We start from the raw sequence: 26,930 nt of genomic DNA, 5'->3' as shown, positions 1-26,930 counted from the left end.
ACAGTGTAAGCGTTCAAGCAAACCACTTCTGAAGATGCAAGCCACTCGTGCTTGCGAAACGTCAGGAAGAAATTCCATTTTACGACGGCCTAAAACCCGAAAAACCCACTAGTTTCAAAGAATGGCGTCGTCAGTCTCTCTTTTGATAACAAAATTAGATTGAAACTAGTGGATTTTTCGGGTTTTTACGACGGGCTAAAAACCCGAAAAACCCACCAGTTTCAAGGAATCGCCTCGAAAGTCTATCTCTTTTCTTCGTAATGTTTGGGTCAATCAAATTGGGAGAAAAAGGATGAAGAATGCGACTGGTGACTTATTTGGCTAACGTATTTTTAGTTACTGTGCACTTTTTCTGTCAAAGAAATATATTCTCTTGTTTTTTCGACGATTAGGCCAAGTCAATCAAACTAAGTTAAGGTTTTATTTTGTTTTCTGCTCTGATTTCGATTTGCACTTTATATCACAAATACGTTTGATTAACAATTGTTGAACCCACAAAAACGTCCGAAAACTTCATCCTTGCATCACAACGTCTCGTCAAACGAAGAATCCCTTTTCCATAAGAAACGTTTCTGATTTTTATGAGCCTGCAGAATTTTTTGCAAGTTTTCCAAACTCAATGGTGATTGAATGCCAAGTTTGAATCACCTGCTCACTTAGTACTAGTAAGGAAAAAACTAACTTTTTTTGGTAAAAACATTATATTGACGTAGCTTTTACAAATAAAAATATAAACAAAAATGTACACGAAATACACAGTAAGTACTAAGTTAAAAAAAAAAAACGAAAATCACGCGGCAAAAACGTAAAACTGAAACAATATAGCGTAAGGCTGCTGCGAGTAGATCTGGCAGCCTTTCGTAGGAAACTATATTTTCCACAATTTTTTTGTCGGCTTCAGATCAATTCGAACTGCATCCTTGCGGCCCATAGAAGTTTCCTGAACGCGACATTAATCAGCCCGGTTATTGTTTAGTAAACCCGGAATCTGCGAGAGGAGCGTTCAAGTAGACAATATCTGTTATTAACAGAGGGTCTAGTAGAACGAATGTTCGGAACTGTTTCATTATTTTAATCTCAATGAGGACAAATACCGACGGCCTCCTCACTAGCGTCGCGTCCAAGAAACTTTCTCGATATGCTACCGGGCTTCGCAAACAATAAACTATGAGAATAATGGAAAACAACCGAATCACATTAAATGTCAGAACGGCTCGGTCTTGTATGTGTAGAAACCGGGCGCGCTTGTACGATAAACTCTAAAAAAGTTGGAATATACCTCTAAAATAGTCTAAGTCAGCGCTCGCGCACGGAGCGAAAACCCGTTCGCCCTGTGCACGAGCACTGGCAACCCCCACTAGGGGTACATGTTAAAGCTCTGTTAAAAAACGCCCTTTGGAACGTTTGGAGGCGCCTGAATGTATTTAATTCAATTTTTCTCGGCTAAAAGTGGCTTTTCAAAAGGGAGGGTTCACTTCAAATGATATTACTGTGAACCGGTCAGATGAGGTTCAGACGCCTCGGATTTCCTGCACTTTAATTACATGTGTATAAATACTAAACTTTAATAAGTTACGGTCAAGTCTAACAACCACAGCGTCATACAAAAACTCTCTTGACTGTATCGTTCGTTTGCAAAATATAGTTTAAAAAAGTAAACTTCTATGTAGATTATCATGTAATGATCGATATTAATGCGTTCAGCTGATGGGAGCGTAGCTGATGGGAGCGTAGCTGATGGGAGCGTTCCCCTCTTAAGAGATGCGAGGGCGGGTCGGTTCCGTGGTCCGCGGCCAGTCAGTGGCGCTGCTGCATGATGGCGTAACTTTGGCTCATTAGTCTGAAAGTAAATTGCGTAAAAATTGCGGGCAAAATCTCGCGAACATTTCGGATTGTGGCGCGAACGCTCGACTGTGGCTCGACTCTGCCTGTTGCGAACCTAAAGGTGCCACCCTTGAGCGGGTCAGTGGCGGCGCAACGCCTTTAAGAACAATAGGGTTACGAGAATGACGCGTAGGAAGGAAATCTTAGACAGTTCGTGCATCTACTTACCTAAGACCCTTTAGTTTCGGGATCCGCGTGCCGCCTCTTCTAGAGCCCGCACCTTAAGTTCGCGTTCGCGCTGTTGCCTAGAATGTGAGAGCTACATCAATAGAGAGCCACTGCTCTTGAACGGTTAAGGAGCTCAAGCCCAGTCAGTGCTGCGCCAACCTCGCATACAATTTCTCCAACTTAAAGTGCACAGGAAATAGGGCAGTTTACGCGAAAACGTCCCATTGTGGCCTACCGCCTAAACCGCGTTATTTCCAGCTGTACTCCAGGTTGAAAAATCGAATCAAGGCCAAATAAGCCGACCACACTCTAGTCTGCGTCCGAATCGTGAAAATGTCTACATCAAGACATTTGCAAGACCGAGCAAATCAACCGGCTTGTCTTAGGGCAGGGTGCGGCCGGCCTTAGCAAGTCCACAGAACTAAAATACTGGCAACAGGGCAACTACTGCACGTCCTAGTCGATACCAATAACAACGCTACCAACGCATGCTTTCATTGGTTCTCGCCTAAACTTCCTAACAGAGTCTGCGCTCACTGCGACGCAACCGTCACCTTCATACCGAAAATTATCAGCTACTTCGCTAGAACCACAGATGCACAACCAGACTTTGATTCGCTAAAGACACTCAAAATCCGCTAACTAGATCTGAAGCCATGCAACACCCAGCAAGCAAGTTTTCTACGCGAAAGCATTTGCAAACTGATCACCAGTCGAAACTAATCGATAAATCAACGGACCTGAGATACTCTTCGTGCTGGGCAACGATTGAGGGATGCGGCGGAAACCGATCTCGTTCCAGCAGCATTTGCCTTTGTAGTTGCTCGTGAGCGGCAGCCTGAAGAACAAATAAGAAGCGCAGATAGGAACCAGTCCTGACCGTATAAGTACAAGAAGTCCTGTTCTCACCTGATGAGCCAGTTGGTCGGCGTATGGCCTACCCAGGAGATCGGGATGATGCAGGCCTAAAGGCCCGTCGCGGCCCGGTATCATGCCAGGTCGGGGGTACCCCGATGTGCCAGAAGCTGCAAAAGGAAGCCCATTAGTTTTCCACTGAACGCCCGGCGACGAGCGCATGCACTGACCTGGCAACGGAAAACCTGCCGCAGCAGCCGCGGCGGCTTCTTGCTGCGCTTGCTGTTGCTGCGGGTGGAGGTGCAGGTGTGTGTGGGCGTGAGTGTGGGCATGGGTATGCGCATGGTACTCGGGGGAAATGCCTGCCATTTGCAGCCGTACCTTCAACAACACGATAAAGAACCACTTGATAATATGGGACGACGGAAATTCGGAAATTCATTAAGAAACAGGCGATTTACTAATTGGCCTAAAAACATTAAGACAGTTACCATGGGATCTGTGGCCAAAGCCAGGCGCTCAGCTGCTTCGAGCTGGGCGGCAGCATGTGCTGGATGGTGGGGATGCCCAGGGGGGCCGCCTGGTCCAGGACCCCCCGGCGGGGGAATTCCCAGTCTCTCCAGCCTAGAAAGATTCAACGAACTTTAGAGACAATAGAGAGTTATTGRTCGRCCAATACGTTCATGCAGTATTATAGTTTGCGCTATTTTGACACAAACGCCTGCGCAAATCAGTCTAAAAAATAAATACTGTTCTGTGGTATTTGTGCCCCAACACTGCACGTTTTATTTTCTACCTTAAACTGGCAGTTGACATTTCTGACGTCCGCTTGCAGGTTATTTCATTATAAACATAACCCAGTTTCACCCATTTCCAATTGACACTTGTTTACATATGTAAACATTACGTTTAACTACGTATTAAATCTTGTATTACTCATACAATTGGTTCAAAATGCCACATTTTTGCAGTGCCGTTAAATGATCAATGCGTGCTGAACGAGATACGGTTTCTTTTTTCCGATTTTAGCGAGACATAGAAAGAGAGATCATCTGAATGCTTTCTCTAGTGAACGTCGAAATGCTTGTGTTAAGGCTTTAAAACGGGTGCCTCTAAGTGAAATCTATATGAGAAATGTTCGTATTTGCCTAGGACATTTCATAACTGGTAAGTGTTTGTACAAAAAAGTGATTTTTGCTACTGTTTATATTTAATTGAAGGAAAACCAGCTGCCTTGGAAGACAAAACTAATCCAGATGTGTTGCCCAACGAAAATTTAGGAAACATTTGTAGTCTCTAACCGGGTCAATCTGCCTGCCTACTCCCTATTTAAAAGGTTTTTAAAAAGAGCTGGAATGAAGCCAGACGTTGGTTATAACATTAAAAGGCATAATGTTTTTAAGCTGCTGCTTTTAGGTCCGAGCTGAAGTTGTTTCTGCATGGTGCACAAGAATTTGATAGTGTTTCACAATTTATTGAAGAAATTTGAGCAAAGTAGATTTATGGAAGCTGTGTTAGTGAGTCAGTTCAAACTGATGTACCTAACTGAAGAATATTCAAGTCGTGTTTTTCAGAATTGAGATTTTTGCAATTCAATAATGTACACCTTGCAAGCAAAAGTTCAAGTGATGGATGTAAATGAGAATTATGTTAAAAATAAATGCTTTATCCCTAACGTGTGTAGCTGATATCTCTTGACCGGTGCCAGACTCAGCATACTTGTAAACTTGCAAATCTTTATAAGCCTTGAGCTGTAATCCAATGTAAAAACTACGGCGTTAAATTAAGTAATTCACCAAATACGTCGTGATGTTGGGGAACTTATAAATATCAAGCCGTAATGACCAAGGGGATCAAACAAGGGTCAAAAACTTCAGTTGTTTATCGTATCTGTTCCTCGTATCTCCACTAAGCCTTGAATAGTATGCACTTCAAGATATAGTTATACTCATCGGACATTTGTTCTAAATAAAAATATTCTCTTTCCTCAGCCTGATAACCACCCCTGTTTATAAATATAAGTGTTATCAAAAATGTAATATTCAAGTTCATTTTCACTTGCTCCGCCTATGACTGTGGCTTCTCGAATTTCCTTCATTATAACAATTAAGCGCAAATGGTGAACAGCAACCAAAATCCAATTGAAAAGTAAAAAATACAAATACACCGACGTAAAATGATTAATAATAAATTGTGTAAGGTTAGGTTACACAATAACACATCTTTAATACTGAAAGCAGTGAACTAGGCATTCCAATAACTATCATTTCGTTACAGAAATAACGCGAATGCAGTATTAAAATAAGGAATAACATTAGTACTGCATGACAGTATTTAGCATGTCCAAAAACTGTCTAATCAATTGGGCGTGTTGTTAGCGTCTTACCGTTCTCGCTCCAATTGGCTGAGTTGCGCCGCACTTCCCCCTCCAGGGTACATGGCGAAGTGGTGGGGCATTAGGCCCGGCGGGCCACCCGGTGGGCCGGCCAAACCGGCGGCTGCGTACCGTCTTTGGATCTCCAACCAATGGGGGTCCATGGTGTTGGGCGGGCGCATTCCCGATTTCATGATCTCCTCCTTCAGTCTGCGACATCAATCAACAATGTCACACATTGACGTCGCATACATTTCAAGCAAACCCCCCACTTACCGATCATTCAGCTCGCGCTCGCGCAGCTCTCGAATTTCACGCTCCCTCTTCTCCCGCTCCAGGTGCTCCAGCTCTAACCTCTCGCGAGCCCCCGGCCCATACATGCTATTCAGTTGATACTGAAGCATGGGATCCATAACGGTGGGCGGTAACAATGATCTATAGAACCATAGAAAAACATCGATTTTACCGACAAAAAATTGCGTCTTTTCGTGAGCGACCAGATGATGTCCGCAGGCGGTATCTAGAGGCCAAACCTACCTGGGCATGTGTCCAGGACTAAATCCGGCATGCGGTCTGGCGTACTCGGAGAGTTGTCGCAACGCTGGCGTATCGGTGAAGCCCGGGCGGGGAAACCGTTCGTAGGGTCCTGACATACTTTCCATTGGGCCCCTGAAACACGCGCTTATTGAAATGGGAGTTTCACTTGGAAATTACGGGTATGGAATGGGTACCTGGAAGGCGGCTTGACATCGGGCTTGTCGGGCGTTTGGATTTTGCGGGCTTGCGCCTGTTGGGCCCGTTCTCGCTCCTCCCGCTCCCTCTCTGCCTGTTTGCGTAATCTTTCCTCTCGCTTTCTAGCCAACTTTGAGTCCGGCACGGCCTTAAAGGCCAAGTCTGTGCGCGCACATGAATTGTGGTCTCCGCGGTTCCAATGCCTGATGAAGATCGCTGATTGGCTGCGGTGACACTCTGCATCTTCGATTCGCGGCTCTGGCGACGGCACCCTATAAAAAACCAAAGAACCATTAGAAAACCCTCACGGTTTACAGTGGGTTGAAGAGAGCATGAAAAGTTTGGGATGAGATTCGCAACTTCGTCTCAAATAGTTCAAAAGCTGTCCCTTAGTCGAGTGGGAAACAGACCTTTCCGGCTCTCTGCATTCTAACATTCCAGCATGGCTAGAAAAGAAACAACACCATATGAAGGGGGGCGCACAACCATTAAATGGGTCTTGGACGCCGGCTAATTGAACTCACCTTGGCGGTGCGACCGGGCTGTTTCGGCTGTCGTCTTCTGGGGAGCCTTCGTGGTCCGGCTCGATCTTAACTAGCTCATCCGTGATACTTTTGGGCGGCGCATTCATCGGCGATGTGCTTGGAGGGTGCATTGAGCATTGTTGTTGTTGTTGCTGCTGCTGCTGTTGCTGCTGCTGCAGCATAAATGAACCATTGAAATAGTTGGAAACCATAAAATCCTGAAGAAGCATGCTTGTAATCCGCGCTTTCTTCCAATTGGGACTTTGTTAACCCACAGTTTTCAAAACCTATGAATTGAGCAATCGAAACCCACCTGCTGCTGTTGCATGTTGGCTGCAGCCTGAGCTGCGTGCGCTCTAAGCGCATCTAGAGAACTGCCCGTCATCGAGGGAGGCCCTAAAGAAAAACAACAATTGAAGACAGTGACAATTGAATCAGGAGGAAACAGTCACCTAGACCAGAGGGATGGTGTCCCATATTGGGCGGCTGGATCATCAAGTGATGCGCATTGGCCTGCGGTGCGGGCACTCCAGACTTCAGGCGCAGCAGTTGCGGCGACATTCTGTCATGGTGGGTGTGCGTGTGGTGGTGAGTATGCTGCTGGTTGCCGCTCGTCGTCGTCGAAGATGAGCTGCTCTGCTGGATGGTCGTTTGCTGCTGGTGGCCACCCGGCGACACCGATCTAGGCGGCAGCGTTTTCTGGTTCACCTTGTGCTGCACCTGGTGACTAGAACTAGTGCTAGTGCTGTGCGAAATTGTAATGCTGCTGTGACTGCCGCCTCCATATTGCTTCTCTACACTGGCGTGGATCGAGCTAAAAACAACACACCCTTTAGTCTTCCACGGCAAAAAGCCTTCGGCCACAAGCCAAACCTGTTGTGCGAGGTGCTCTGATGGTGCGTCAGTGTCATCTCGTGGCTCTGGTGGCGTTCGCCGCCACGTTCGTCCGCCTCCCTGGTCTCCCGCTTGGTGGTTAGAGTGTTACTAGTGCTGTGCTGTGAAGACATCACGGTGGCGCTGACGGTGTCGATGCTTTTCGGGGGCCCACTCATTTCCACCCGGGAAGTAGGTGGCGGAATGGCGTGGGGCTGCGGGACCGCGTACGGATAGGGGTACGCACCGAACGGGTAAGCCGGATAACCCGGATGGCCGTGAAACTGAAAAACATCAACACCATAAGTGTGCTCCAATCGAGTTAGACACTCAATGGTTACTCACGTGCATAAAGGAGGGATGCATCAAATGAGGGGGCGGCATGGGACTGGGGTAGGACGCATGCGGCTGCGCCGGGTGCGACGCTGGCAAAGACACTGAAGGGTGGGAGGACGGTGTCCCGCTTCCCCCTATACTCCCCGTACTGCTTCCGGGACTGATGAGATTAATGGCCGAATGGGGTGAAGAGTTCGGCTGCCGCAATGGAGGCGTCTGCGAGACCACCTGCCGCCACCACTCATTACACTTAGGCAAAGAAGTATTAAGACCTTCTTCTTCTACCTGAGGGGTTGGAGTGCTACTGGTTTTGGGCGTCAAGCACTTTTCGCTGCCGCCCGATTGAGCGGGACTGGCTCGGCTACTAACCGACGCCCCAAAGTCTAGCTGCTCCTTCTTAATAGCGTCCATGTTTGGCCCTGAAGGGGGGCGCTCAGAAACGCCTCGATCGGGTGCTGGTAGTGCATGCGGCGGCGGCGGCAAATAGCCAGGAACCTAACAGAACAAACATAATTAGTTTCTAATGGGGTTTTCGAGTTTTTAGGCCGTCGTTCGGTAGAATTTCTTCTTGACGTTTCGCAAGCACGAGTGGCTTGCATCTTCAGACGTGGTTTGCTTGAACGCTCACACTGTTCTCATCAGAAACCGCGTTCAGTTCTGCGGAAGAACTGAACGGGTTCTGATTCGTCGAATGAATTCGTTAATGTCCGTGGCGGTCAATATGGCTCACCTTGACTTCTTTCAAGCCCTGGAGCGGATCAGTAATATGAGAGGGCGGCGGTTGAACAAACCCGGAAGATGAGGATAGTCCATGAGATGCCGGTGGCAGGTTGGGAGGGCACGAGTTGTAATTGCTCGCAAAACCCGCTGATGCAGAATGCGATGTTGGCGGGTCCTGCACCTCCTGCTTGATTTTTAAATTTTGAGGCTCGCTCTAAAACAGCGTTAATTTAGGCCAGGTTCCGAGCATCGTTGCCAACACTTTTATGGATCTCGTCGGAAAACGAAACTCACCTGTTGCTGTTGCAAGTGCTGGGTCTGAAGAGGCTTGTCGACACTTCTAGGGGAGTGAGGTCGCCCGTAGGGTGGCATGAAGCCATAATGACCAATCGAAGGTGGAGGCTGAGAGCCTCCAATCGTGACCAAGTTGCCAGATTGCATAGGCAACGGAGGCTGCCCTATTGAGACCACTGAGCTGGGAAGAGGCAGATCTGGCCGGTCTATACGTTCAGGCCGCTCAAGTTTCTCCTGTCGAGACTTCTCATCCTGAAATAGATCCGATTAAGAGACCAGCATTGCAATGTCGAAACTACCCACCTCATTGGATCGAGAAGATTGAACCGAGGGAGGTAGATGTTGCGACATGGCAACACTTTGGGCAATATTAAGAGGTTGCATGCCTACAAACGGCGACGGCTCGCTGCGACTCTGACTCGTCAATTCGATTGGTTCCTCTCGAGGCTCCATCTTTATTACTGCACTGTCTGAATTGCTCGGCTGCTCTCTAAACATCAATTGATTGTAACGTGGAAGACGAAGAGCGCAAAAGTTTGCAATGTACCTTGGAGGCTCTCTGCCTTGGTAGAAAGGCGGCTGGTCCTGCGGACCACCGCCCTTCATGTAGCTCGAGTGGTTCATATTTACAATCGGCTCTTTGTTTTCCTTGAGATTCATCGCGTGATTCGGCTGCAGGTGATTGATCAAAGGAGGATCCTTCATTCCTAAAGCCGCTTTAAGAATTAGATCCGTTTCCGATTGGACGTGGCAAGCGCTTACCAAAGCTGATGCTCTCCTTCAAGCTAATGTTCGAGTGCAAATACATCGAGTTGTCCTTGTAGTTGCCCACACTATGAGATGAGGGCTGGCTGCTTGAATCTTCTTTTGAGCTGATGCTCAGCAGGGAAGCATCGTTGCTGGAATCAAGCTCTTCCTTGATAATGGGCTTCTCCACCTGCAATCCACGTGTAAGACCAAGGGGTTCGTCGTTGTAATCTGCGAGTACCTTAGGAACGACCAACTCCGGTTTGAAAGCGGGTTTTTGGTCGAATGCCGGCGCAAGATGGAGGGGCGGCGAATGAATCGCCTGCGGCTCTTTGAGCTCCTCTTGAAACTCCTCCTTCTTGGGCTGCATTAATTCCTCTTTGATGGGCGGCGGATCTTTTTTCATTTCTTGATGCTGCGCGAACTGCAGTCCAGCCGGATTGAACTTGAGCGTGTCCTTTATATCAAGGGCTGCCTCCAGATTCCTGCGCACCACAAAAATTAGCCACTGCGCCGGGAGCGGGGCTGTTTCTTTACCGTTTGATGAGGTTTTTCCTTTCGTTGATGTCCTCTGGGAGGCGAATAGACACATTGAGGGGCATCGGCTCTGCTAAAGCTGCCACTTGCAGCTTGCCGGATGTGATCACTGGGATAGAAGGGGCGATGATCGGCGCGGTTGCTTTAGCGTCGGACTCCTCCGGTTTAACTGCGGACTTTGCACTGGTTGGCTCCTGAAGATGTTGGATGGATTAGGTAAATTAGGTAGTCCGTTGAATCGGGAATGTCACCAAATTACCTGGATGGGGTTGCTAGTGCTCGAGCTGACGATCGTGCTAACGCCAGCAACCGGGGCTAGAGGCGCTGCCGCACCCGTGCTAAGGTCAGCACTGTTGCTGTTGTCCTGGCTGGTGTCCGGATGATCAACGTCTTCGTTAACTGAGCCCGAATCGGAGGTGATGCTGGCTGGGCTATCAGCTCTGTCCCGCTTTTTCTTGAAAATGCAGCCGGCATCCTTGTCGTCCTGGTCGATCTCCTCCAGTTTATCCTGTGTTGGAGACCAGCAAGTTATTGTTGCGTTTAGATGTCAAGATTGCGCTAGCACTTACCTGTGTTCTTTTCCGGCTTTTGCTCGCCGTGTCATTTTTGCCCTTTTTCTTGCCCGGAGTACTCGGCCCGTTACTGGAGGCACCCAACTTGTCATTGGCTGCGTATCCGCTCTGTTTTACGGGCGTTTTCGGTTCTGGCGTTTCTACAAGAGCAACGTCGTTCACGTCTTTCGATTAAAGAGCAATAAATCGTACCTCGCTTGCCTCGGGCCCGATTGCTGGCCGGTTCTTTGCTGCCCTTGTTGCGAGTGCGCATCCGCTGTGGACTCTGGTCGGGGCCCTCTATAACAGAAAACACATTCCGGTTGAGTGACGCTAAGTGGGAGAAACGAAGAAGCCCGATTACCTGCAGGTGGTGTGGTTGCGGTGGCTGCCGGCGCAGTCAATGGAGGAAGCTCGTTGGTTTTGCGCAAGTAGGCGCGACAGTCCCAACACAACATCTGCTTGTCTTTGCCTCCAGCTTGCCAGTCTTTGGAGCCTTAACAAGTAAAATTGTACATAAGCTCTATATGGTTAAAGACCAAGATTTGAGGCAAAATACCCAAATGCACATTATTCGCCTAGCTCGAGAAGTAATTTCTTTTACTACTAACACGGAAAACCCCGTGTCCCATGCATCCGTTTATACGATGGTACGATGATACGAAAGTGTTTCTATTGGTTGGAGATCTGTCAGCTCGTACGACGTCCGCCGCAACCAATAGAAACACTTTCGTATCATCGTACCATCGTATAAACGGATGCATGGGACACAGACTAAATTCCCTAAATCAGTTTAATTAAAATTTTAATTTCCCATGAATTGTCTGAAGTGTCACTAGGTTTGATAGTCAGTGACGTTCAGTTGTCAAACTGCCGCGATATGACTTATCGGACTCCTAGACAGATAAAAGTTCCATGAAAAACCTCTGGGAAAAGCGAAAAATTAGTGAATCTTGAAGTTGCAGTGGTTTAGACGTGGAAACGGGTGGAATCTCACTTGAACCTTGAGCAGGTGAGCAAACCGAAAATAATGAAAAACTCAAGCACTAGGGAAATGGAGTAAATAATGGCCACTTCTCAGGCTAGTAGTAAAAAAACGTTTTATAACGCAAAAACGTATTTCGCCCCACCGTAACAGTGACAGCTCGCGAGTTCAACTACCGATGGTGGCGCTGCGAAACGTCACATTACGCGTTGTCGAGTGACAGTTGAGACGTCTCAGACTCGTTTACTTATTGGAGTTGATGACATTTGTAACATAAAGCAATACTTAGACTCTCACAGCTAGACACAAATGTGACACCAATGTCAACAAAACTAATGTCAATTACTACTATATATATATAGTTAGTATACTATAAGTTTAACCAACCACTTATTGTGTCATTAAATGTAAATTAGGTGTCCAGAGCGTGCAAAACCGAGTTATGGATATATATCATTACGGTGGCAAATAAATTAGTATAGAAACTTCGGCAGGAAATTCTCACCTCGGGGTATAGTGTGTACTAGTCTGAAAGGAAAAACCGCCCTTAGGAGTTACGTACTTGTGGTGAAACAGTGCGAACACCTATAGTGGGCATCGCGGCTGTCGCTGTCCTCCTCACTCTCGTTATCGTCCTCTGTTACCGAGCTCGTTTCGTCGGGCTTCTTTTCGCAAGGGTGCGGAGAGGGTCGATTTTCGGTGGCTTCGGGGGCGGGTGTTGCCGTTCCGCTCGTGCGGCCTTTAGATACATACACATAGTGTTTAATTGCTTATTTAGAACGCAACTTTACGTCACATTTCGGAATGGGTTTCGAATTTGAATTCGAGCGAAAGTTGCCTCCACCCTTAGATTCTGAGCAGCCAAGACAAGGCCAACTGAGCAAATTGATGCCGAAAAAATGCTGACAAAGTTGTGACCTTGTCGTGACTGTACAAAGTTGAAAACAAACCAGTAGATCAACGACTACAATAAAATGTCAAATCAAGATGCACTACGAAAATATACAGGTCACTACACAAATACTAAATGCCAATACGGATAAAGAAAACGTGTGTAAAGTTGTGGCCCTGTATATTTTGTAGAGGCGGCCTAAAAAAATCTTGAACGCAAGAGCCGTTAAATCGGCTATCGCGACTGTTCTCTTTTACAAAATGAAACACGTGAAAGTGTGTTTTGCAATGCTCATATTTTGAAGTTGTTTTACATCATACGCAACGTATGAAGCCGGACGGACTACGAACACTCTGATAAACTACCAAAAGTTGCTTACGGCATGCACCAAATGATCGAGGAATAATGCGGCTTTTGCTTTTTAAGTGAAAATTTTGTTTCTCGGGGAGGTTTATTTGCAACAAAACAACCCCAAATGACGACAATCACTTTAGAGCGGAGCACAGCAATGCCATTTAGTGTTAGTAGTTACAGCAAATGTGACAGTTAGTGGACGATCTTATAAAAGAGAAGGGAAAGGTGGAATATGAGCATTTCTTTTGGCCACCCCTAGCTCGGTTCACCACAACTTACCTGCCGCCGTCGTACCTCCTCTACTATTCCTGGTGTTTCGGATGCGTCGCAACGATCCCTGGCGGCGTCGGCGGTGCGGGCGGTTGTTGTTCGCGCCCGGCGTCTTTTTCCACAGATAGTAGAACTCGACCACCTCCGGCTGGAAACCAACGTGCACATGCCATAACGGCCGCCTTTTGACCAAACGCAAACTCACCGTGTCTCTATGCGGAAGCAGATCCTTGCGGATCCGGAAGAAGTTCTTGCCGAACTGTCTCAGGCCTTTGACGAATCGCTTGGTCTCCTCTTCGCTCCACTTCTTGTCGATGCCTTTCGGGACCGGACACTTGACCAAGGCTTGCAGGGCTCGGCCTGGATCGTAACCGGAATCGTGCAACTGCAACCGAAAAACGTTCAGTGCGGTTTGTCCAGATGAAAGGCCAAGAGGCGGCGCTTACCACGTCGAGAGCGTTGATAGTGGTGTCGTCCCTAGAGGCGGCGTTAGCGCCATCTTCTGGACACCCACCGTCGCACATCCCGGCAAATGCTGCCATGCTTCGGGCGGCCCGAAGGTACATCAGCAGATCGGAATCCATTGTCATTCCTGGTATCCATCTGAAACCCACCAAGGTTGTGAAAACTTATCAGACTATGAAGGCCTTCACGGCCGGTTAAATCACATTTAGGAATGTTTCCGGGCTTTGAGGCCGTGGTCTATGGGAATTTCTTCCTGACGTTTCGTCCACAACTGCGGTGGACATCATCAAAGGCGATGAGGCAGTGGGCGAAGTGATCTCCCGTGCTTTCCGACTAAGACGGAACTGTCTTACGTCACGAACGTCAGACAGTTCCGTCTTAGTCGGAAAGCACGGGAGATCACTTCGCCCACTGCCTCATCGCCTTTGATGATGTCCACCGCAGTTGTGGACGAAACGTCAGGAAGAAATTCCCATAGACCAGGGCTTCAAAGCCCGGAAAACATTCCTAATTGTGAAAACTTGCTCAAAAACCATCTACTGGCGCCTACCTCAGTTCCTCGCGGATGTGAGTGTCTTCTGGATCAGGAGAAAGTTGCTCGGGAGCGATTCCCGGCCTGTAATCTGGCAACCTCGCCTAGACAGAAAAGACCAAATGTAATAATCGTGGCTGCTTGCAGGGCAGAGCAAATCTCCATTCTGGGCGCAGTGACAACACCTGACTAAGCTTCGCCTTGAGTGTAGGTGTCGCCACCGGCCACCACATTACAACTGTGTTAGTATCAAGCACCATCTACTAGAGGCCGAGAGGCGGGTAATCCATCGTTTGAGGCGTTGGAAACATCAACCCAGCTGTTAGTGGTTGTTGAAATCACCAAACTAATCTACGAAACACACTGGTTGGACTGGCCGAATACGTCGAGAGTACTTTGGATCGGTCCAGTGCCGAGACAGGTTCTACATATCATGCCAATCATCAGGACAGGATTGATTGGATATTTACAGAGGAGCGCCGCTTACAGCTAGACTTGTGTCATTTGCCTAACGGCTGACAGTTCATGCAAAAAGTCCGTCTGTAGGTGCGCAAAGTCCGACCCAAAAAGGCTTGTCCAATAGAAAATTTTGATGTTACCGTGTGTTCGATCAGATTGGCCAACGTACATAAATATCTTTTACCTGGTTGCCGGGACCCACCCTGATCTCGCCTTGGGTTTGTGCCATTTCGCCTGCCTCTGTTTCCAAGACGGCGCCACTTCACATATTCCTGCAACAAATACAGACGTTTTATCGAATTTTCAACATCGCTCATTTTTACGGGCCCATCAACATTAAATGCGCAGCTCAAACGAATTTACGACCGCCATCAAAAGGAAAAAACGACACAAATTACCAACTGGAAAAATCGGCCAAAATAACTCTATTTCGGATGTTCATAAACATTTTGATCCGCTAACTAGGCGGCCGCTGGATGTATCTATATTTTATGCCGCGTAAATTGGGTGTCTCAGTTTTAGCACGAGCTAACGTTATAAACCAGTTTATCGTAAAAATTCCTATAACTACTGAAATCGTTCAAAACCTGACAACTAAGCCATAAAGTGTGATTATCTAGTGACGAGCCACCAATCCGGGGTGGGTGATTTGAATTGTTCCTGTGCAGTAGGGATGGGACATCGATGTCGATGGATCATCGACACATCGACGGATGGGTCATCCAACTTATATTTGCCACATTTTTCGGTCAACTGACTGCAAAAAAAGCCGGTGTCCCATGCATCCGTTTATACGATGGTACGATGATACGAAAGTGTTTCTATTGGTTGGAAATCTGTCAATTCGTCCGCCGTCGTACGAACTTCGTAGAAAGTTGGATAGAGAATTGAATTGCAGTCGATTCAGTCGTAACAACGTGAGTGAGCAAATTCGAATAGTTTTGACCCAGAAAGCGAAATTTGAATATCACACACTTGGGTGCAAGATTATGCCAAAACTCCATGTTTTCCGTCCCGTTTTGCTCATTTCTCGGACGCAAAATGAGCAAGAACGCTCATTTGTACATCATTCTAGAGAGAAATAAATGGCCTTTTTAGAAAGTGAACCATCGATAAAGAAGTGTTGGCAGTTTTCTCAAAAAATGCTTGAATTCAAGAAGTTTTAGATTTGCGTGGTTTTTTTTTTGAGTTGCATAATCCACTTGAACATGACGTTGCTTATTTCGAAGTTTCTCAAGAACCATTCGAGCCACAGAATTCGTTTTGGCATCGTTGGATAGAGAATTGAAAAGTCGATTCAGTCGCAACAACGTGAGTGAGGAAATTCGAATAGTTTTAGCCCAGAAAGCGAAATTTGAATATCAGACACTTAGGTGCAAGATTATGCCAAAATTCCATGTTTTCCCTCCCGTTTTTGCTAATTTCTCGGACGCAAAATGAGCAAGAACGTTCATTTGAACATCATTCTAGACATAAATAAATGGCTTTTTTAGAAAGTTTTAGTTGGCATCGTTGGATAGAGAATTGAATGGGGGTCAAGACCCCCCTGGATCCGCCCTTGGGCACCATCAGAATTCGCAGAAAATGTTTCTATCTAGTATCAACATCAAATGTCCGATGTTTTCATTGCAGGATCTAACATCGATGGTTAAAATATCAAACATCGAACCAATTACCTCGATGTTTTCCTCCCATCCCTACCGTGCAGTGTTGCCCCATTTCATCGCAAAATCGAACCCCATCAAAGGAAATATACAGGATGCTCAACATACACGAGAAGGCCAACAAGGCATCGACGTGTCGCTGGCGATGCGAAAACTGTGAAAGGTGTCGCTGCGCAACCAGCCGGCAAGTTCCTGCTCCAACATGTCTATTTGTAATTTAGCAGGAACGTTTTTCGTTAAGTCACCTCACACGTCGTTTTCAGCTTAATCGTGTGAAACAGCGGCCCGATTAACAATCGCTTGAAAAGGCTGCCAGGTTATTTTGCCTTTAGGATTAGGATAAAACACAATCAAGAGCGGGGATTTGAAAAACAAGCGCTTTGAAAATGGATAAGCTTGCTTAAAGGCTCAGAAGAGGATTCGGGGCATCAGCAGTCGCTTAGCGCCCGGGGGGATTAGTCGACAAACAGATAAATGGGTACTTTACTTACCGAGTGTTAAGATAAAATTAACAAAGCGTTGTCAGATTGACCAGCCCGAGTATGCAGACGGTACAGCACTGAAACCTGACAGCGGACTTCGTGTGGTTGCGGCCCCATAGATGTTCCACCTTGCTAATGTGAATACAACCTTCTTTGAGAAAGAGAACCCTAACCCGAACCTTACTGAAACCGACACCCACTGACATTGACAGACAAAAGAAGTGACATATAGATGCTACAGTGGACAAAGGACTCACGTAGAGGTACGAGGGAGAGAAAGCCAGACCAAAGGAGGGAAAGCGAAACTAACACCCTTAAAGGGTCAATGACAAAAACGGGATTTTCGCCCCTAATCGCTTTAAGACTGAATTGGAAACACCATTAAAATAAGGTCGATTTTCTCAAGTCGCCTGGATAAATCCTATTTTAATGGGGATTACCTATCAATGCCATAGCACGATGATCTCGCCAGACCCTGTATATCGATCAGCGTCCGAAAGCTCAATTAAAAACAGCCAGAATAATATTTGCATACGACTAATAGCAGGCAATGGAACTAATAGCCTTTAGAGATTATCGGGCCGCTATCATCCAACCGAGCCATTAACATACTAATTACTTGCAGCAGATTATCGAGATAGAGCAGACCGAGCGGTTTTATCCCCTTGTCTATTGACACATGCCGCCAAGCTTGCACGCCCTGAGGGGCCGATTTACATGAGAATGAGAAGGCGGCGGAGATAATCGCCAAGAAATGTATGGTTTAGTCACTTCTCCATCGCCCTCGCGCTTATCGATTGGGGGGCTGTAAAAATCGGAACTGTTATGGCTGGCCGATTATTTTGGTTGGGGGAGCAACATTCTCCTTGCGGTTGGAGCCATTGGGGAAGTCCACTTGACGATCTGCGTTTTGTTCCGGATCCTCAGACTAATTAAAACCTGTTGTGAACTGCAACAGTAATCCGACGAATACTAATTAAAACACCTAAATCAAACTTGGCTAACATTAGTGGCAGGAGAAAGCTAGTCCTAATGAAGGGCAGAAGAACCTATTCGCTTCGCTCCCTTGCTGGCCTTCAACAAAAGCAACTCTGACCTCCCCAAAACCGCATAAACTTCAAAGCGCCCTGAAAGGGCGCTTACGGTCGTAAATTAGCTGAGGAATGAACTGGTGCCCCTCCACATCGGTTAGTACATACACGCTAATTAGGCACGTCAATTAGGATAATTAATTAACGCCTGCGAGGCTCGGGCCTGCCCCCGGATGTGGGATTGGTGGCTTTAGGGCTGTGCCCCACGTCACTGACCGGTTGAATGCAAATTTGCAGCCTCCATTAACTGCTGAACGGCCAGACTCACCTCGAATCTCTACATAAACACATTATTTACACGCTGTTTGGCAACAACGGTCACTGGCCGCAGCCCGAACCGAACAGTTGGATGGCACACATCGCACTCGGAGTTTTTCGCACGTTTTCACTGATTTTTTCCAAGCAAAACACACAAATTATCTATAGAAAACACAGTTCTGTTATCGATCAAAGGCGGCCATTTTATACACTTCCTTGGATTTCCTTCAAAGTGCCAGGACACTTGAGTCGCATTGCCGCCATCAATGAGCCATCCATGCAAGTGTTTCCGCTCATAGATGAGGACAAGTACAGTTTCCGCTCTTAAGGAACAATCATTATTCTCGAGGAAAGTTGAAATCTATTTCCACTCTCTAGTTTCACCTATTTCCTTCAGAGGGTACTGCCGACGATTTTAGTTCGACTTATTCACTTCAAAGAGAGCACCAACCGCCGTTAACAGTTTCCTACGCCGTGAAGGTGCACTTTATCTTCATATCTGGCGGAGTTCGGAGTTCCTTTTAATTTTCCTTTAAAGTACACTTAAAATAAAGCACATTCAAGGAAAAAAAAATGCGGATTGTCCATAGCATCATGCTAGAAAACATTTACAAAATTTAATAAAATCTCCATATTGTGCCCATATTTTGTGCAGTGTTGCCAGACTGCACGAAATCGTTATAAATAAATGGAATAGTATACTTTCGTGTGTGCTGTGAGTTTGGGTTAGCACAGACTACTCACTACTAATGTTGTAAGAGAGATAGACTTTCGAGGCCATTCCATGAAACTAATGGGTTTTTCGGGTTTTTAGGCCGTCGTTCGGTTGAATTTCTTCTTGACGTTTCTCAAGCACGAGTGGCTTGCATCTTCAGAAGTGGTTTGCTTGAACGCTTACACTGTTTTCATCAGAACCCGCGTTCAGTTCTGCGGAAGAACTGAACGGGTTCTGATGAGAACAGTGTAAGCGTTCAAGCAAACCACTTCTGAAGATGCAAGCCATTCGTGCTTGCGAAACGTGAGGAATACATTCTCGTCGTTCGGTAGAATTTCTTCTTGACGTTTCGTTTTGATCAGTTCTTCCGCAGAACTGAACGCGGGTTCTGATGAAAACGGTGTAAACGTTCAAGCAAACCACTTCTGAAGATGCAAGCCACTCGTGCTTGCGAAACGTCAAGAAGAAATTCTACCGAACGGCGGCTTAAAAACCCGAAAAACCCATTAGTTCTAATGTTGTCAGGTTTAAAGATGGGTTGAATTTGGGTTCGTGTAGGTTCATTGTTCATTTTTAATTCATTTATTTGATTTTGATTGATATTTTCTCCAGTTATTTAAAGGAAATTTCTCTTCTCGGAAAGTGCAAGTCTAAATAGTTATGCATGGGTGGCAACATTGGATTCAGTCTGAAGTCATTCCATACAACGCCCAAAATAAGAAGAATACGTGACCAACATAACCGCAATCAATCATTAGGTTTGAAATAGGGCTCAAAATTTTGCAAACATTTTCCTGCAGGGGATCATAGGTCAAATTTTGTGTGTCGAATCAGGGATTGTTACATCTTAAAACATGATTTAACGGTATACAGCACTGGGCAATCGCATTTTCAACGATAAATGCCGGGTCGTATGAACATGATTTTCAAAAGTTTGTTAGTGTTTTTTTCTGCAAATTTATGGACCATCCGCATTTGTTTTCCTTGAACGTGCTTTACTTAATTTTACTTTAAACGAAAATTCAACAGAACGCCGAAATCCGCCAAATATACAGTGAATCTTCACCACAAAACATGAGCATAGACAGCCCGATGGTGGGTAACATGCCTCCCTCTAAAACTAGAGACCTTTCGCACCTAACTCCCCTCAACAAACTCCGAACCATTGATTTCCCAGGTGGACGGCGACCAGGCCAGCGCTCTAGCATACATATTCCTGCTCAACCCCACGGCGCTAGTCCAGCAGGAGCTGGAAGATCTGCTGCTGTTTACTCACCAGACCCTCAACGAAGCCTCCATCAAGGACATTCTACTCCTCTTGGACTCCATCAGGGTAAACCGTTCGGTTTACGTGGACAAACAGCACAAAGTCTTCGTTAAGGACGCATGGTGGTGCCAGCTGCTGGTGCTCTCCTCATTGAGACACCGTAGTCGAGGCCTGCTTGAAGAGGCCACGGGAAATTTGCTCCCACGAAAGGCTTTGGAGCTGTTTCGGCCCCATAGGAAGGAGTCCTTACATCTACTAAGGCTGCTGGCCCACCTGCCTGATTTGCATTGGGACGAAAGCGTTGCAGCTGATGTACTAGCCGCCATTCCCTTAATGAGCTTAGCGCCGCTCAGCGGCTTTAAACAGCGGGCAGAGGAACTTGCCAAGCGGGCCTTACCCTTTGCCAGTCCCTCACAGATCTCCAGCCTCCTAACTGGTTTGCCCGTAAGAGGGATTCCCACCAGTGAACTAGCGCGCTACATCCGGACGATGGATTTCCAGAAAACCATCAGCAGAATCCTGGAAATGTTCGAAAATAACATTGAAAATCGCGAAGCCTCAGCTCTGTACAGCGTCGTCCTTAGTCGACTGAAAGAAGGCTTTGAGGCCTGGGCGGACTTGGTGTGGCCGCAATTCTTCGCCAAGCTCCAGGCAATGAGCTGCCAAGGGTATGCATGCATGGTATCAAAGTGCGTTCTCTCTTTCGAACCTGTTTTAGGGAGTTCTACCAGAGCTTGTTGAAGTACTGGATCCCCCAGACGGTCGCCAAATACCAGCTGCACTTTTCCAGCTTTGTACTCAGCGCCCCATTGCAGGACACGTTGAAGGCGCACGTGCTACTGGAGGCAAAGAGAAAATTCCTGCTGCCCAGCTACAGCAAACCCGACATGCTGTTCCTCAACAGAATCTTTGCGCGCCAAGATACGCGCCCCCTAGCGTTCCAGATAGTCTGCGGTCACTTCAAAGCGGCCGCTTTGCCTACAGCCGCTGAGTTGCACTTCATCGGGCAACACTTAGATGCAACTTGCGCAATTCTGGGTCCGAAGGAAGTTGGGGCATTGAGGGTCATTTTGGGCCACATTGCCAACGTTCTGCTAAGCAAGAAAGTGCTGGAGAACGATAAGGACGCTTTGAACCGGTTCTTGTTGCAAACGTTCTTTTGGGCCAGAGCCGAGTTGAGGGGAGGCCGCAAGGAGTTGGCTGCGCAGGTTCTAGCGCCGTTATGGAACGGTAATTATACAAGAGAATCTGGATGACGACAAGTTCCATTAAAATTAACGCTCAGTTTTAGTCACATCGGAGCCGACCACCAACGCAAGCAAACTTTCCGAGCAGATCGACAGTGAAGATTTCAAGTCCTTGTTGGAAAAATCCCTGCTGGTCCCCGACGGAAGCTCTGAAGCCCTAAGCCGACTAGCAGCGTCAGTTGTGGAAGCGCCCACCATCATCAGCAGCGACGTCATGTTCCATCTTATCGATGAAAGAAGCGGAGCTCTATCGATCCAGGTCAGTCCCTTTTTCAGTCCTGGTTTTTATTATGGTCAACCCAGCCATTTGCAGGCAACAAATTCTGTTAAAAATGTGGCCTGTTTCATTGCCTCAGTGAACTCCAAAGAAACCTCAAATGGGAACAGCTTGCTGCAAGCAGACCTCGAGACACGACTAATGAAGCTGTTCAATGGAGAAGGTCAATCTGTGCACGAGATGTTTAAAGCGGCGCTGCTGCTGGAGGCTCTAAATCAGCTGCCTATTTGCGATGGGAATGCGGCTTTTCCTGAGTGGTTGGCGACTGTGTTTTTTCCCGCGGTAGCCGCACAGATGCAAGAAGAGCGCCTTAGTTGGGAAGTCAAATGCGAGAAAGCCATGGAAGCGCTTTATGACGTGAGTTACACTTGGGCAAAGTCGGGGCTTTTTATGTAGGCGATTTTTTTCAGAACTTGTGCCAATATTTTTTGAAAAATCTCCAAATTTGGGTCGTGGTCGACTATGCGAAGCTCGTGGAAGCTCTGGCGGGAGTCATCGAAAAATCCAGCCTGCGTCGATCCACAACGGTAAGCGCCAGTTTGCTGAAACACGCCTTCCTGATGGGGGACAGAAGGAGCCAGATGAAATTCTTGTCGGATCCGCTTGCAGGCCGGGACCAGCAGGAGCAATGGGAAAGTTTCAAAACGGTGTTTTTGCATAAAACTCTGCTGAAGCTGGAGCGGGCTTCTCCAGTACAGAATCTGACCATACGCCGGAATCCCGAGTCCCGGCTGATTCTTCATGCGATTTGCCTATCGGACTCCAGTCGACAGAAGGTGAGACTTTATAGAGCAGCTTCAATGTTTCCACTGCTCGACCTTTTTCAGGCCCTGTTAAACACAACTTTGGTCCGCCTGCTCTATCTGCTGGACCATAAAGAAGCCGGCGACTCTGCAGTGGCTGCCGCTATGCATTGCATGGAGCTCCTCATTTCAGACAACCAGATCTACGCGGACACTCTTTCCTATGCGTCTGCCGTGATCCTGCAGTGCGTGGCACACTTTGAAAACCGAAATTGGGTAGTCAGGTAGTCACTTGCCTCGGTAGGATCTAGGAAATTTTCTAAGCGATTGCTTGTTTCACAGGAACGCATGCATGCAACTAGAGAAGGCCCTAATTGATAGATTCCTGGGAGTAGTGACGGGGCCAAACAGCCGCTCCCGATCAGTCATCGAACTCTTCCAGCTATTCCCGCAATTAGCGATGGAGTTTTCCAAGGTCCTGACCAGATCGCCCTTGACCGATTCGGCCCTGGCCGTCCTGCAGTTCTTCTGCGAGTCTCAAGTGAAACCCCAGCCTCTGCCCATCGTGATCCAAGCGTCATTTCAGCAGCTTTTCCAAATGCTGATCAAACAGCGCTGCGACGTTTATGGCGTGTTTGCGGCCAAGGCTTTTGTTTCGTTGTGCTGCATCCAACACATACCCCGTATTGTCCAGGACATCGTTGAAGTTCTTCTGGGCGACTTCAGCAGGATTCGCCGCAGGCACGTTTTGAGGAATTTCCTGGTACTGTTGGAGGAGCTGCTTGATAAGTACTCGCTGAGCGGCGCGAAAAGCGGGCAGCATTTGCAGATGTGGAAGAGCCTTCGGGAGTTGCGGGTGTTCCTGGAAAAACTCAACTTGCCCCAGCTGTTTGATTGCCTTTTGGTTAAAGTGCAGTCGTTCGACAGTGCCTTGGGAATCCTCCAGAAAAACTGCCTGGATTTCAAGGATTACAAGCAGAGAATGTGGCTCAACAGCTACCTGCCTTTTTTGGTCCTCAACAGCAGCAATGAGGCGCTGAGCAGGGTGGTGCAGCGGGTTCTCTCCCAAAATCCTCCAGAGTTCCTACAGGAGAAACTTCTCTCTGTTCTGCTGCACCGTGTGCTCAATAGCAGCATTTCGCAGGCCAGGACCAGCGAAATATTCAACTGCCTGATGTTGCACGCCGTAAAACTCGCAGGCAGCACTACGCATTTGCTTGCGTGCTACTTCAGGGTGCTGCTAACCTTATCTCGAAGCTGCAACAGTACGGACGACGAAGTCTTGCAAATTATGCGCCAGGACTATGGGAGAGAAATCCTGCAAAATCCTTACAAAACTTTCATCTTTCACTTGGCCTTGTTGGGGGTCGTAAAATTGGAGGCCGACGAGAAGTTCTGTGAACAGGCAAGTCTAGTGCGGGTGCCGGATGACGATGACTTAATTGAAGACGCATCTCGGATGTTGATTCATTTGCACCGAAACTCCAAAACTGAGTTTAACGTTAAAGGGACTCTTCGCATGGCCTTGCGCTTTTTGGTGCTGCATGAAAGGTGGCATTTTGTTACTGTTGCTTCGAGGAAACGCATCCCCACTGCTCTAAGCGCACTCAGAGTGATTCTGGACTACGATTTCCTGATGGGGGTGTTCCAGAGCGACCAATTAGCTTTCGAGTTTGTCAAGGAAACTTTCATAGCTCTGCAAGGCGATGCTCAGAGAAAAGAGGCGATTGGAGCAGGCAAAACGTTCTACGAGAAGGAAGTGAATGGTTTTGTCACTCAGGGCTCGTTGAGTCGCGCTGTATTTAAGTTTTTGCGCGACTTTTGCAAGAACAGGCCCGACAGTGATGAATTAGAGTGAACTGGAGCTCTGGGGGTTGCAGGGTATCTACCAATAAATCGTTAATTTGTACATGTTCAACTGTTGTTTTACTTGCACTCAACTAATATTTCCCATACTTCTGATATGTCTCACTATGTTTTTTAGCCATCTAACGTTCGGATGAAAATTGACCTATTTTTCCACTTGAATACTAAATAATAATAATAATCGTCACTGATTGGCAAGCGATTGTTTAAGCACATTTGCACACAATGCCATTGTTTGCAGGTCCTGAAAGGTCATTTTGATGCACACCACCTGCCCCTTTTCCATTGCAAGTCCAGGTAATCCACTGTAGGCCACCATGCAGGGCGCTCAGATCGAATTAACAGACATTCAACAGTTCTACAAGAACGAAACTGTGCTCTTGACGGGCGGCACTGGCTTCATAGGAAAGTTGCTGCTGGAGAAGATTCTAAGGGCGCTACCCATCAAGAAAGTGTTCCTGCTGATCCGCTCGAAGAAGAATGCAGAGCCTGCGACTAGACTCCAAACGATTTTCGCGTCTCCAGTAGGACTCAAGGGAAGCTGTTGCCGTGGTTTCTAACCGCTTCTATTCTAGATTTTCCAAGTGCTAAAGCGCAGCCACCCGGATGTATTCAGCAAGGTGGAAGCTGTGCACGGCGACTGCGGACTGCCCATGCTGGGAATGTCGCAGCAGAACGTGGAGAGGCTGCAGGAAGAAGTAAGTGTAATTTTCCACTGCGCGGCCAATGTGCGCTTTGAGGAACCCATCAAGTCGGCCACCTTCTTGAACGTGAGAGCCACCAAGGACCTGATATACATTGCAAGGAAACTGAAGAAAATCAAGGTAGATGTGCAGGGGGTAAACAACAGCTGCATTCAAAAGGGCGCCTCTTCCACAGGCGTTTGTCTACGTAGGAACCGCCTACTCCAACTCAAACCGGAAGGAAATCAAAGAGCAAGTCTATCCGGCGAAGATTTCCGCAGAAAACCTGATCGGGGCCTGCGAGGCCCTTGACGAAGCCACCCTTGCCAGCATCAACCCAACGTAAGACCTATCGCCTATCGAGTCAGTTTGCGTCGTAGTCACTGGTGGATTTCCAGATTAATCGCTGATTGGCCCAACAACTACACGTTCACCAAACAAGTGGCTGAAGACTACATCAGTAGAGAGGCGCAAGATATTCCCATCTGCATCTGCAGACCATCTGTAGGTGAGTTTTGTAACCATACCACAACTGGAAAAAACCGCGGATTTGCCTCTAGTGATGGCAACGGCCGAAGAACCACTTGCCGCCTTCTTCGACAGTCCCTACTCGCTGGGCGCCTTTTCAGTCGTGAACGCTTTGGGGATATGTCGAATCTCGTACTTTAAAAGGGGCGTTGTCGATCTGATACCGGCCGACTATCTGGTGAACGAGTGCATTGCCGCTGGTTGGCACACGGCGGGGTAAGACCTTCACATTTTCCCTTCCAAATAAAACCCTGTTGTTCTGGATCGGAAAGAAATGGCGCTTCCAAAAGCCTGTAACAGTGTAGGCGCTTCTGGAAGTGCCATTTTGGTTCGAAACCAATTTGCGCAATTGACGCAAATACGGCAAAAACTACCATTTCTAGAAACTTCAAAAATCCGAGAACAGAAATCCCCGTTTACCACATGTGCAGCAGTCCGGAAAACCCCATGCAACTAGGTAAATACATCGGGCAGCCATTGCGGGCGATCGCCTTTAACCATTGGTCTCATTCCAGAGGATATATTCTGGTATGGACACTGTGCTACCCAGATAATTCCTTTGTCCAAATCGCTCATGTACCCGCTGTTCTTCTTCACTACTTGCAAGCCCAACTACCTGCTCTGGCGGTTCATCTTGCACACACTGCTGGCCTTTTTCGTCGATATGTTCGTGCAACTGAAAGGCCAAACGCCCAAGTAAGACCCAACGCCCCACAATCCCTCACTGGACTATTTTCCTTTTGCAATCTTCAAGATTGGGAGCAGCGATGAAGAAGCTGCACAGGGTCCAAGACTCTTACGAGTACTTCACCACCCACTCGTTCTACTTCCACATCGAGAACCGCCACAAGATGCTGAAGAAAATGTCCTTCAAGGACAGGGAAATGTTCAATTTCAACATCAAAGAGCTGAACTGGCACGACTACTTTGTCCAGCAGATGAGGGGACTGCGAATTTACATTGCAAAGGATCCAATCAGCACCGTGCCCGCGGCCATCAAGCGGAACAAGCGCTTGAGGAACATTTTCGTCCTCAGCTTTATAGCGATCACCATTCTGGCATACGGCTTGGGGAAGATTCTGCTTTTTCGGCTCTTGCCTTGGGTTTTGGCCGGCGCTGCTTACTTTTTGCGCATGATGGTTTGTTGATGGATTCTAGATATGGGGGTGATGGGTAATGAAAAGGTCCAGACCGATAAAAAAAAAATACACAGTTTTGAATTGCATGAGCTTTTCCATTGGTTCTCAATCTGCAACTTTTATGAAAACCAGTTGTTCCCAGAGCTGTTAAAAGTGTGGAATCTTACACGATTTCAAACCTCAGATGTCTGGAAGGAGCTTGAACCTCTCGAGAAACTTGAAACACTTTGAAGCAAAATGCAACTCACTCAGTAAATTCTCTTTCGAAACTGAAAAACCCCGAGAATTCTCAGGGCAAAAGCCCGTGTCCCATGCATCCGTTTGTACGATGATACGAAAGTGTTTCTATTGGTTGGAGATCTGTCAATTCGTCCGCCGTCTTACGAACGGAGGACGAATTGACAGATCTCCAACCAAT

General features: G+C 47.2%; 3 protein-coding genes and 1 long non-coding RNA gene across 24 annotated transcripts; 3 read left to right on the top strand and 1 right to left on the bottom strand.

The window, feature by feature from the left end:
• Positions 1 to 1,549: 1,549 nt before the first annotated feature.
• On the bottom strand, positions 1,550 to 18,283 carry LOC109542924 (arginine-glutamic acid dipeptide repeats protein). 20 transcript variants are annotated; one of them, XM_048665670.1, is made up of 35 exons: positions 18,058 to 18,283; positions 14,722 to 14,824; positions 14,112 to 14,197; positions 13,543 to 13,699; positions 13,302 to 13,481; positions 13,106 to 13,244; positions 12,143 to 12,319; positions 10,960 to 11,091; positions 10,809 to 10,895; positions 10,614 to 10,756; positions 10,304 to 10,552; positions 10,045 to 10,238; positions 9,749 to 9,992; positions 9,523 to 9,697; positions 9,308 to 9,467; positions 9,064 to 9,250; positions 8,761 to 9,012; positions 8,477 to 8,680; positions 8,032 to 8,241; positions 7,756 to 7,974; positions 7,411 to 7,694; positions 6,990 to 7,351; positions 6,851 to 6,933; positions 6,538 to 6,755; positions 6,424 to 6,459; positions 6,013 to 6,285; positions 5,819 to 5,962; positions 5,558 to 5,725; positions 5,294 to 5,491; positions 3,399 to 3,531; positions 3,138 to 3,294; positions 2,962 to 3,077; positions 2,793 to 2,890; positions 2,053 to 2,129; positions 1,550 to 1,840 (listed from the first exon to the last, which is right to left on the bottom strand). In XM_048665670.1, the coding sequence occupies exons 2-34, from the start codon at positions 14,779 to 14,781 to the stop codon at positions 2,063 to 2,065; spliced, it is 5,592 nt and encodes a 1,863-aa protein (XP_048521627.1). In that variant the 5' UTR covers positions 14,782 to 14,824; positions 18,058 to 18,283; the 3' UTR covers positions 1,550 to 1,840; positions 2,053 to 2,062. The 20 variants fall into 20 exon arrangements, with proteins under 20 accessions (XP_048521627.1, XP_048521610.1, XP_048521612.1 ...); XM_048665653.1 differs by having other exon boundaries at positions 7,756 to 8,241; XM_048665655.1 differs by having other exon boundaries at positions 3,138 to 3,288; positions 7,756 to 8,241.
• On the top strand, positions 3,531 to 4,582 carry LOC125504149. Of its 2 annotated transcripts, none has more exons than XR_007281305.1 (3): positions 3,531 to 4,074; positions 4,128 to 4,243; positions 4,324 to 4,582. It is a non-coding gene; the product is annotated as an uncharacterized LOC125504149 (long non-coding RNA). The 2 variants fall into 2 exon arrangements; XR_007281304.1 differs by having other exon boundaries at positions 4,311 to 4,582.
• A 1,107-nt stretch (positions 18,284 to 19,390) lies between the features above and the next one.
• Positions 19,391 to 24,214, top strand: LOC109543009. Its single transcript, XM_019912518.2, has 8 exons — positions 19,391 to 19,857; positions 19,940 to 20,697; positions 20,748 to 21,259; positions 21,315 to 21,535; positions 21,590 to 21,910; positions 21,964 to 22,329; positions 22,381 to 22,580; positions 22,639 to 24,214. Exons 1-8 carry the CDS (start codon positions 19,837 to 19,839, stop codon positions 24,152 to 24,154), a joined length of 3,915 nt encoding a protein of 1,304 aa, XP_019768077.2. The 5' UTR covers positions 19,391 to 19,836; the 3' UTR covers positions 24,155 to 24,214.
• Positions 24,215 to 24,438: 224 nt separating this feature from the next.
• LOC109543011 (fatty acyl-CoA reductase wat) lies at positions 24,439 to 26,596 on the top strand. The gene is made up of 8 exons (XM_019912519.2): positions 24,439 to 24,686; positions 24,738 to 24,986; positions 25,042 to 25,187; positions 25,244 to 25,353; positions 25,406 to 25,589; positions 25,757 to 25,830; positions 25,889 to 26,069; positions 26,128 to 26,596. Exons 1-8 carry the CDS (start codon positions 24,480 to 24,482, stop codon positions 26,519 to 26,521), a joined length of 1,545 nt encoding a protein of 514 aa, XP_019768078.2. The 5' UTR covers positions 24,439 to 24,479; the 3' UTR covers positions 26,522 to 26,596.
• The last annotated feature ends 334 nt before the right edge of the window (positions 26,597 to 26,930 follow it).

This window comes from Dendroctonus ponderosae, unplaced genomic scaffold (genome assembly GCF_020466585.1).
Source record: "Dendroctonus ponderosae isolate FM_Combo_2020 unplaced genomic scaffold, Dpon_F_20191213v2 Dpon_F_20191213_4, whole genome shotgun sequence".
NCBI classification, from domain to species: domain Eukaryota; kingdom Metazoa; phylum Arthropoda; class Insecta; order Coleoptera; family Curculionidae; genus Dendroctonus; species Dendroctonus ponderosae.
The sequence above is the reverse complement of the archived record's forward strand: the minus strand, read 5'-3'. Positions and strand labels throughout refer to the sequence as shown.